General features: G+C 50.0%; 3 protein-coding genes across 3 annotated transcripts; 2 read left to right on the plus strand and 1 right to left on the minus strand.

Moving 5' to 3' along the window:
* Positions 1-1810: 1810 nt before the first annotated feature.
* EAH_00035040 (hypothetical protein) lies at positions 1811-3643 on the minus strand (the record flags this gene model as incomplete). Its single annotated transcript, XM_013392128.1, has 3 exons — positions 1811-1855; positions 2091-2771; positions 3275-3643. The coding sequence occupies 3 exons, from the start codon at positions 3641-3643 to the stop codon at positions 1811-1813; spliced, it is 1095 nt and encodes a 364-aa protein (XP_013247582.1).
* Positions 3644-4613: 970 nt separating this feature from the next.
* On the plus strand, positions 4614-6077 carry EAH_00035050 (adaptor-related protein complex 3, sigma 2 subunit, putative; the record flags this gene model as incomplete). Its single annotated transcript, XM_013392129.1, has 4 exons — positions 4614-4621; positions 5175-5250; positions 5511-5582; positions 6000-6077. The coding sequence occupies 4 exons, from the start codon at positions 4614-4616 to the stop codon at positions 6075-6077; spliced, it is 234 nt and encodes a 77-aa protein (XP_013247583.1).
* A 1879-nt stretch (positions 6078-7956) lies between these two features.
* Positions 7957-10803, plus strand: EAH_00035060 (hypothetical protein, conserved; the record flags this gene model as incomplete). Its single annotated transcript, XM_013392130.1, has 1 exon — positions 7957-10803. The coding sequence occupies one exon, from the start codon at positions 7957-7959 to the stop codon at positions 10801-10803; it is 2847 nt and encodes a 948-aa protein (XP_013247584.1).
* Positions 10804-11144: the final 341 nt, after the last annotated feature.

Here is an 11144-nt window from a genome sequence, read left to right on the forward strand (position 1 = left end):
GTCTGTTAATAGACATAGAATACACTTAAGGCTCACGCATGCAGCCACTCTGGTTCATAAACAGGGCAGCAGATAGAACAATATACGTAGCTGCACTTTATTGGCTTGCTGCGTTAGCAACCTGCACCCAGTTGCATGAGGGGGCTTCAATAGCACAAGGTAAATAAATATAGACGAAGTATGTAAAATAGAAATAAGCAGCTGCGGGCACATGAACACCCACTGCACAAATGCGCGGGAAATGGCTTGCAGCTGTTAGTACGTTTTATATAAATTCATTTTACGCAATATGTATTGCCTCTACACCTAACTGTGCGTTTATTTCCTTTAGATTAATGAAAATGAGCTTAAGCCAAAAATTGTGCGCATTTGAATTGGGTAGAGAAGCCGAAAATAGGGTGTATGGACACAAGGGCCGCCACAACAGGGAGCTCCGCAGCACAGCACAGTGAAGTGAATTTACCTCCTGAGCAACGGGGTCGAACTATAATACACAAATGAACCCGGTGCCAAACTACTAAACCAGTTTGCAGCAGCAGCAGCAGCAGCACGCGCTGTAGCTGCTTCAGCATCAGCAGCTTCACACGGTGCTGCTGCGGCTGTTTGGGCCAGCGCTTGGAATTGGTCCAATACAAAAATGAGTTTTGTGGCGCTTAAGAAAGCCCCTACCTGCATATACACCTGGAAAACATGCTCAGATTGACTGCATGCATTCTCACCGAGCGGGGGGCAAACACGCAGCGGCGAGCCAGGAGGAGCAAGCCGCTACTAAGTAAACACGCATCATCCGCTGCCTGTCTTTACTTTCAAACTAAAAGGAAGACACATGGCAAGCTCGCAGCTTCACTGCCTATACACCCCAAATTCGCCTGCCACGTGAGACTGGAAAGCATGCAGAAGCGCATGCAAGAACAGAAAAGTGCAACTCCCACGGATCCTGCTGCAGCTGCTGATGCTGCAGCAGCAGCAGCAGCAGCACGGACCATTGCGCAGCAGCTAGTGCAGGCTGCTGCTACAACTCGAAGTGTCTGACTGAGACCTTCCTTCAATCAAACTCTCCATCAGTCTCCTGAGGAGGAGGCAGTAAGGCTTGAGGCGCCCAAAATGTATCGAAGAGGGACTTCAGACCCACAGAGCCGGTCTTAATCGCACCCTGTGCACACAGAACAGCAGCACCAGCAACAGACACAGCAGTAGAAATAGCAGCAGCAACAGAAACAGCAATAGCAACAGCAGCAGGAGCAGATGCCTGAGATGCGCGCCATTATTTGCATGCAATGGAACACAAGCCATCATACACAGATTACAGACACTGCACAGATGAGGACAAAGGCTCTTTACAGAAGCAGAAGGCAAGACGGAGCAAGGGGGAAAAGGAAAAAGATAATAAACTCGATTAAATTCGATTTCGCTTCATCATCTTCTGTCCTGTTCTATAGAGCGTACGAGCGCCTGCACGCAGAAACAGATTTAGCAAATGTGTGCAGCTGTTGCTGTTGCTGCTGCAGCTGCTGCGGTTGCTGCTGCTGCTGCTGCTGCCGTTGTAAGCTACAGATATGGAGGCAGATGTGCAGTCGCTGCTGCAGCGGACGCAGCTGCTAATGTCCATGATTCATTCATTTCTGCGTACGGAAGATAGAAAAGAGACGCCCTGCAGCAAACAAACCATCATTTGCAGCATGCGGCGTCATAAACTAAACCCTAAACCCTTAACCCTAAACCCTACCCCTACCCTGAGCCCTGCAGCATGTAACACCCAGGCCTCCCATTCAATATTCAAACCTAAACCCTCAACACTAAACCCTACATGCTAGATGCTGGATATTAGACCCTTAGCGGGGGAGTAAGAAGAGGCCTGCCAACCCTAAACCCTAAACCCTAAACCCTAATCCCAAAGCCACTGGAAAACTGTGAAGGCGGCGTACTGCGGTAAGAACCTGTCTAGGAGAAATATATGAAATTACTCTTCTGCCTTTCTTTTGAGCCTGCAAAGGAAGAAGCGAGCGAAAGAAGAAAGAACAGAAAGGCGTGTGTAAAGGGTTTAGGGTTTAAGGTTGTGCACACAGTGCATGCAACAGACAGAAACGCACCTTCTGCTTCTGTCCCGCATTTTTGTTGGCGTCTTGCTGCAAGGATATTGGAAAAGGATCAGGGTGAAAAAGGGGAAAGCTTGCGCTTCCCTGTTCCCCAGGCAGAAAGGCCAGCTTCAACACAGCACCTTTTACTGCTGCTGCTGCTGCTGCTGCTGCTGCCGCTACAGTTTTGGGAGCGGTAGCAGTCTTTACAGGGACTAGACTTGCGCTGTTGGAAGCAGCTGAGGTGGTGCCCGAAGAGTTGCTTTGCTCGTCGGGTGCAGCAGCAGCAGTAGCAGCAGCAGCAGTAGCAGCAGTAGCAGTAGTAGCAGCAGCAGTAGCAGCAGCAGCAGTACTAGCAGCAGCAGCAGAAGAAGAAGAGCCCGCTGGTGCTGCTGGATCTTGAGCTACCAGTAGGTCGTTGATGTTGTAGTTCTCGTTACTGCTGCTGCTGCCGCCGCTGTCACTGCCCTCGCCGCCCTCGCCGCCCTCGCGGCCCTCGCCGCCCTCGCGGCCCTCGCGGCCCTCGCGGCCCTCGCCGCCTTCGTTGCCCTCGCCGCCTTCGCTGTCCTCGCCGCCCTCGCCGCCCTCGTCGCCCTCGCTGCCCTCGCTGCCGCTGTTGCCCACATCTTCAGCCTCTCCATTCTGCTGTTCACCGGCAGGCGCATCCTCTCCGAAATCCTCTTGCTCTTCTGTCACCTGCGGAGGTGTACATACACCGCAGAGGGAGGCAAACAGTTGGGTGCTACTGAGGTCTTTACAGACAACATATATTTACGCGAGACCCACCCCATGGTTTATAATACATATATATATATATATATACGTAAACATATATATATATATATATATGTTTATAATATTTGCATATATATATAGTAGGCATACGCCTATATTATATACATATGCATTTAGAGGCCCTGCATTATATTATATGTATAATAGGGGCCCTGTAACGCCTCGGAAATGCATTCCATTATTTTAATTGATAAATAATTCGCCTATTGAGGTGTCAATACAACAGCTAAAGACAAAAACCCTAAGCTGTCCTTCCTTCTTTATGCATCTTGCCTCCATATTGTAATAAATCCAACGATAAGATCCATTAGGCGCAACATACGAGAAAGCGATGTAATTCGTATCATCATACCCAGACAACATAAGGAGGCTTTAATGATTTAAAAGTGTTGTTATTGACTTACGAGTTCTTCTTCCTTGCCTAGAACATAACACCACGACAGCAGCAGAATACCCAGAACGAGAAAAACCGTCATCGTCTTGTGGCGCAGCAAGAAGCGTTTAACTTCTCTCCTTGATCCCTGCAGCGAGTCCTCAGTTGATGAACTTGCATATCCATTGTTTTCTAATAGAAGTGCATCTAGAGGCAACTCCGTTGGGGTGTGGTTTTCCGCTGCACTGGCTGCTGCGGCAGCAACAGGAAGAATAGGTGCTTCCCCTTCAGAGAACCTCTCCGCGAGAGAAACGATTGCCTCGGGCTCACCCGCTGATAAACCCCACTCAGGAGTGGAGAGAAGAACCACCAATTCCAAAATAAAAGGAAAATACCGCATTTCGACGGTGGGAACCGCTGCGGCAGTTGCGATCCGATCCCTATGGAGAGCGTAGAAGGTGAAAGAGAAGCAGAGCCCGTCAGGATTGCCTCGCTGAGGTGGGTGAAAGAAATAAAAACGAGCTCATTCAAAATATGAAAGCAGTTGAAGTTGAAGAAGAGATCAGTCGGGCGGCTCTGCCCGGTATTCGCTCCCGGGAGCTGCTGAACTGAAGACAGAGAACGACCAGTAGCAAAGCGATATTGGCATTTAAATAAAAAGAGGTATTTCCACGGAGGGAAAACTCTGATCAAGAGACTATTTACACATGAAGTTGCAAAGCAGAGCTTCAGTCGAACAAAACCCCGGTAGATTCTGCAGCTATTCCGAGGAGTAGCGGCGTTCCCATTCAAAGCATCATCACCGCACAAAGGAGGATACAGGAGATTCTAGAAAAACAAAACACCGAATTTAATGTTGAATCCCAGTTTTTAAGGTAATGATTTCTCTGAATTTCCTTGCTCATTCACCGGATACCCATACATCGTAGATGCTGCATGCTCCAGCAGCCCATATACTGGAAGCTGCAAAAGTTGCAACTGCTGCTTACCCCCTTCTATTCTTGTGTTAATTTATTTTCATTCTTAAGTAGGGCATTCAATATACTCATTTATGTCGAAATTCCAGGAGATTTGCGGGAATAAACACCCGAGAACCGCCGGCTGAACATAAGTACCATTACAGAACACCTCGCCGCTCACGAGAGTCCGCTACGAACACAGACGCGAAACGCGGAGGGAACTTGCAAATTAACTTCTTTGTGGCGTATTTCTGTCATTTTAATTACTTGCTGGTTGCTTGAAACCCCCTATTCTCCCCAGGTTTCCACAACAGAAGGAGTTGAATTCCGTTCAGTTTCTGCACAAAACCATGATAAAGTCGGTGGTCGTTGTGAACACGCAGGGGAAACCGCGCATTGTGCGTTTTTACGATGGAACTGTAAGTATAATTTGCACTTCTCCTTTCTCTTATTTAAGCGGCAGACACAGAAATCTCATGCACGTCCTCGTCTGTGTTGCTGGAGAAGGAACTGCGGAGTCTGGAGTTTGGCATTCGCACGCACATCTGGTGTATTCTCTCTGCTGCTCTGCTCTGCTCCGCAGCCCCAGGAGAAGCAACAACATGTCATGAGGTCTTTGTTTGCTGCTGTCAGCCGAAGGCCTGATGAGGGCTGCTGTTGCTTCACCGAGAACACCGAGTTGTTTGGGCCGAACCACCGCATTATCTACAGGTAGTCAAGCCCTCTTGTTGCTGTGGAGAGAAGCAGCTGCTGCTATATCTGCTACTCCCGCAGCAGCAGCAACAACAACAGCATCCGTGGAGATTGCTTTACCAGTGCCGTGCTACAGCAGCTGCAGCAGCTGCACAGGCAACACCAGGCTCAGCAGCAGCAGCTCCTGCTGCTTCAGCTACGGCAGCAATATCCCTTATTGTGGGTGAAACAGCAGCAGCTGCTACTCTGACTTGTCTGCATGCGTTGTATTCTGTACAGACACTTCGCCACGCTGTTCTTTATCTTCGTGACGGATCATCTCGAGAGTGAGTTGGGCATCCTTGACCTCATCCAAGTGAGCACTTCTCAGGGTTTAGGGTTTAGGGTTTAGGGTTTAGGGTTTTTGATGGTGTCGGCTTAGGGAGGCGTAGGGATAGAGTTTATAAACCCTCCCTGGAGGGAGACCGCAGCAGAAATGCGGCGAGCGGACTGCAGACCTGTGGCAGCAGGAACCGCATGCAAGCATGCAGCCATGCAGCTGCTGCTGCATACTTGCATGCATACTCGGCTGCATGCATATAAATAGGTGTTGTGTGGGGCTGGCAATTTGTTCAGGTGTTTGTACAGGTGCTGGACGCCTGCTTTGAGAATGTATGCGAGCTTGACCTTGTCTTCCACTACGACAAGGTAAACCCTAAACCCTAAACCCTAAACCCTACTTGGCTATCAGCTGCATTCTTCTTATCTTTTGCACTGCAACCGCCTTTACATTCTTTTCGGGCGTCATGCTATTTTGCTTGTCCTGAGATGCGCCAGGGTTTAGGGTTTAATGTTAGGGTTTAGGGTTTAGGGGAGATTAATGTGCTTGTGCGGTTTTGTTGGCACAGATAAATTATATTTTAGATGAAGTAATAGTCGGAGGTGAGAGGAGACCCTCAATGAGCTGTCTATACACCTCAGTGTGCCGATGTGAGAATGTCTCTGCCTATGCAGAGACATCCTTAATTGAATACATGCATATATATATATATATGTATATATATATATATATATATATACATATATATATATATGTATGCTTATCTGTTAGGGTTGGTGATGGAGACTGCATTGGATACAATTTTGGAGTCGGTGGGCGGTGTGAAGAAACTGGTGGACGCTGAAACTTCTTTCTTCGCTTGACCTCACCACCTTAACTGCATGCATGCACTTGCATGCATGCGCTTGCATGCATGCACTTGCATGCATATGCTTGCATGCATGCATTTGCATGCATGCAGCCCCAAAACCGCCGAAGCCCGCAACGCCCCGCTCACTGCATGCCGCTGCAGTTTTTTGATGTTTGTCTGCGGGGTGGAGACACCGGGATGCATGCGTTTAGTGCATGTGCATGCATGCATGCGTTTAGTGCATGTGCATGCATGCATGCATGCATGCATTTGCATGCACTTGCATGCATGCATGCATGCATGCAGATTTTCGTCTTTGTTTGTCTTTGTCTTTGGTGCTGCCAAGCCGTACAGGTGGGCAGTGCACAACGCAGTGCAGCAGATTTAGAGAGAGAGAAGAAACATAAAAAAAAGAAGGTTGTCTTCTCTCCTTCCAGGTGTACAGGCAGCTGGCATACACCCCACACCTGCGCCGATACACTGCGCTTCATTATACAGCAACGGGTCGTTTGCTGCTGCAGATTTATTTATTTATTTATTTATTTTTTCCCTTTACTTTGTTTTGGGTGTACTGCACAGACGCAGTGATGAGTGGTGAATCCAATTATATAAAAATTATATTATGTTTCACACCTATAGTAAATTACTACTACCACTTAAATATAATTATAGTTAAATATAATTGTAATTAGTTACAATCGTACTTAATTATAATTATAACCAATACTTATAATATATGTACTGCGATATATACATATATATGTTTACATACATACAATATATATGTAGTGGAGAAGTGTTTCCTGCTTCTTGCTTTGCTCTGACCGTCAGCAGCCGCTCCATCTCAACGTGCGGAGTAAACAATTAATTAATTGAAGGAAGACAATTAATTAATTCATTACGGTGTACAGACAGCTCAATCAACATATAAATAGAGAGAAAAGAAACAGAGTCCGTTGCATTATTATAGAGAAAACGCAAGACATATAGACAACGCAGTGGATGCATTTGTGCTTTATTGATATTTATTTCTTTTACTTAAAACAAAAACAATGGAGAAACATGTGAAGTGCATATTTTCTTCGTGCTGTTAGCTGCCTGTACACCTCAAACACCAGCAGGGGCTGTTCTGTCTTGCTGCTGCGAGGTCAATTGAGTGAAAACAATCAATTATTGTTAATTGTTTAATTAAATTAAATGGTTTCTATTATATCTTTTTGCTGCAACATTTTTTTAAACGAGAGAAAACAAACCTCTACACCGATACACCGCGGCCTCTGTATACAGCTGCATTGTTGTGCGGCTTTGTTTATAATATAATTAACTAAATTCCCTCAAAATTTACCTCTAAATGTACATAATAGAACAATTAAATATCATCAACTTACATTTTAAGCGCCTATTTTATAAAGATGCAGAGAAAGAAGAGGGAGGGGAATACATGCATGCATGCACTCCTTCTCTCTGGTGTCTGTACAGCTACTATAATGCATGCATTTGTTTTGCTGCTTAAGGTTTAGGGTTTTAGGGTTGAACATTTAGTGAAGACTCACCTGAAGATCTCCATTTTGCTGCTTCTTCCTTTCCTATTGTGTACAGCCGGCAGCCGCCCCTGCGCCGCATTTGCTGCTGTGTCTCCTTGCTGCTGCTGTCGCTGCTGCTGCTGCTGCTGCTGCTGCGCCTCTGTTTGCTGCTGTTGTCTGTCTCCTTCTTATTTATCTCTGACCATCACCAGGGACCTCCCCCTCCCCCCGACTGCATTCGCTCCACCTGCGGCCTGGAGCAGCAGCAACAGGACAGCATAAGCAGCAGCACCACTGTCAGAAGACGCTGCACTTTTTAGCAGATTCCCTCGTGCGCCTCTGTCCCCGCTGCAGCAAAAACAAACCCAAATGTCGCAGTCGGCGGACGATGCTGCTGCTGCTGGCAGCGAAGCCAGCAGCAGCAGCAGCAGCAACAACAACAATGTAGAATTAAGGGAAGCAAATCCAGAAGGGTTTTCAGGCTCTCTCCTTGACTGTCTTACAGAGGCACAGAGAGCCTTAGCCCAAAAGAACCAGTCCCTACAGCAGCAGCAGCAGCAACAGCTGCAGCAGCAGCAGCAGCTGCAGATGCAAGAGCATCCGCATATACAACAGCAGCAACAGATAGAACAGCCACAGCCTGAGCAGCAGCAGCTGGTGCTGCAGCCAGAGCATCAGCAGCAGCAGCAAGTTGTTGCTGGTCCGGGGGATGCCGTGCAGGTGCAGCAGCCCCAGCAGCAGCAGCAGCAGCCGGATCAGCAGCCGGATCAGCAGCCGCACCAGCAGCCGCAGCAGGAGTCGCAGGAGCAGGCGGAGCAGCAGGAGCAGCAGCTACAGGAACAGGTGGCGGAGCAGCAGCAGCAGCAACAGCAGTTACAGCCGCCGCAGTTAGAGGAGCCTCCACAGCAGCAGCCAGGGCCGCAGCAGGAGGAGGAGCAACAGCAGCAGCATGAACAGCAGCAGCATCTGCAGGAGCACCAGCAGCAGCAGGAGCACCAACAGCAACAGGAGCACCAGCAGCAGCAGGAGCTGCAGGAGCAGCAGCTGCAGGAGCACCAGCAGGAGGAGGAGCAGCAGCCAGAGCAGCAGCTGGAGCAGCAGCAGGTGCAGCGGCCGGAGCAGCAGCAGGAGCAGCAGCTGGAGCAGCAGCAGGAGGCGTTGGCTGCTGCTGCAGCTGCAGAGCCGCAGCCTGCCAGCGGTTCGTCTTCTGGGTTTGCTGCTGCGGGCGAGGGCCCCCCTGCACATATGCTGCTGCACTCTGACAGCTGCTGCTGCTCTACATCAGGCGACAGCCTTCCCAGCGGTGCTGCAGCAGCACTACGGGCCATCGGGGCTGCGAATGCAGCAGCAGCAGCAGCAGCGGCTGCTGCTGCTGCAGCAGAAGCCGCAACCACAGCACCAACAGCCGCAGCAGCAGCAGCAGCAGCAGCTTCCCCCGTCTCGGAGTCTCCGGGAAGCCGCAGGACGGCAGCAGCAGCAGCAAGAGGGAGGAGGCCATACAAGCGGCAGGGAGAAGAGGCACCTGAAGCAGCAGCAGCAGCTGCAGCAGCAGCAGCAGCCACAGCAGCAGTCGAAGGGACCCCTATTAGGCCCAAGTTGAGACGCAGCGAAGAAGGCAGCAGCAAGAGCAGCAGCAAGTCGAAGGAAAGCCCAGGAGATAACAGCACAAACAGTGCAGGGAGTCCCTCAACACCAGAGAAGAAAGCAGCAGCAGCAGCAGCAGCAGCAGCAACAGCAGCAGGATGTTCAGCTGGTACGGCTGCGGCTTCCCCTGCTGCAGCGTCACCTTGCCCCTCCGAGCAGCAGCAGCAGCAGCAGCAGCAACTGCTGCTGCTGTTGCAGGACGGCTCTAAAAAGCGCATGAGGAGGGGTGCAGCAACTCGCGGCAGAGGTGGCAGAGCTAAAGAAGAAAACGCAGCAGCAGCAGCAGCAGCAGAAGAGGGGGATTCACTCGACGTTGGGGCCTCCTCTCCCGGCGACTCGCAGCAGCAGCTGCAGCAGCAGCAGCAGCAGGTGGAGGTTATTCCACAGCCTGCTGGGAGGAAGCGTCGGGCTGTGGGTTATGTCTTTATTGTTGAGAAGGGGCCGGGTGAAGACAGCAGCAGCAGCAGCAGTGCTGCACCAGGAACTAAGAAGGAAGAGCAGGAAGCAGCAGCAGCAGCAGCAGCAGCAGAAGCAGGCAGCAGATTCTCCGCTCGCTTGCGGCAGCGCCCAGAGTCTCGCTTCTCTTCAGGGGTTGAGGGCATCTCTGCTGCTGCTGCAGCAGCAGCAGCAGGTGGTGGTGCTGCAGGGATGGGTGCTTCATTTCCTGCTGCTTCTTCGTATGACGGCGACGGGGGCGTGGTAGCTGCGCATACACCGCATGCAGCAGCAGCAGCAGCAACAACAACAAGAGGAGCAGCAATGCCCCTCGACCCCACTACACGCCGTCGCTGTTTAGTTAGTCAGAGACGCATCAAAGGTGTTGAAAGATATTTACAGCTCTGCGAACAGATGTACTTCGGGTTTTGGGGCGGCCGCAGCAGCAGCAGCAGCAGCAGCAGCTGCAGAGGGGGGGAGGTCGAGGCTATTCGCGGCGCAGGAGGAGTGCATATGGTCAGCAGCAGCAGCAGCAGCAGCAGCAGCGTTTCAGAGTTATGTAAAGATGAAGACACAGAAGTAGGTGCGGTGATGCACCGCTTGATTGTGTGTAACAACACGCAGCGGGAGCGTGCAGCAGCAGCAGCAGCAGCCGCAGCAGCAGGAAGTGGTGGTGGTGGCGGCGGTTGCGGCGGGGGTTCGTCGCAGCGCAGCAGCAACAGCAGCAGCAGCAGCAGCAGGGATTCTCAGCAGCAGCAGCAGCAGGAGTCAAGCTGGGGGGTCTCTTCTTCGGGTAGTGGTTGGCAGCGGCGGAGCGGGAGCAGCAGCAGCAGCCAGCAACAGCAGCAGCAGCAGCAGCAGCACTGCCGAGTAAAGCTTACTCCAGTAGAGCTGCTGACATCTCCTTTGAGGCAGCAGCATGTATTAGATCTGTGGGGCCCTAAAGAAGTTGCATTGTTTGAAGCTGGTATATGTAAGTACGGTAAAGACTTTAATTTGTTGCAGCGGCTTATAAAGACAAAGACAAGTAAAGAAGTTGTTGATTTCTATTATCTCTGGAAGCAAACAAATAGATATGCGGCGTGGAAGGAGCACAGAAACCTCTCCAAGACGATGCTGCACTCTGTGTTTGGGTGAAGACGTTGAACATAAAATATATCAAATAAACAGCATTTTATTATAATACAACAAATTCAATCTAAATACACAAAAATATACACTAAAATGCACAAAATGTTGGCGAAAACAAACAACTTTCAAAATACTAACGACAGAAACACCGCCAAAAACTACACCAACACACGCGACTTCTGCATGCATGCATGCAGCAAGCTGCGTGCACTGTTTGCATGCAGCAAGCAGCATGCACTGTATGCATGCAGCAAGCTACGTGCACTGTATGCATGCAGCAAGCTACGTGCACTGTATGCATGCAGCAAGCTGCATGCACTGTATACATGTAGCAAGCTGCATGCACT

This window comes from Eimeria acervulina, genomic scaffold, assembly GCF_000499425.1.
Source record: "Eimeria acervulina Houghton genomic scaffold, Eah_scaff365, whole genome shotgun sequence".
In the NCBI taxonomy this organism is placed as follows: Eukaryota; Apicomplexa; class Conoidasida; order Eucoccidiorida; family Eimeriidae; genus Eimeria; species Eimeria acervulina.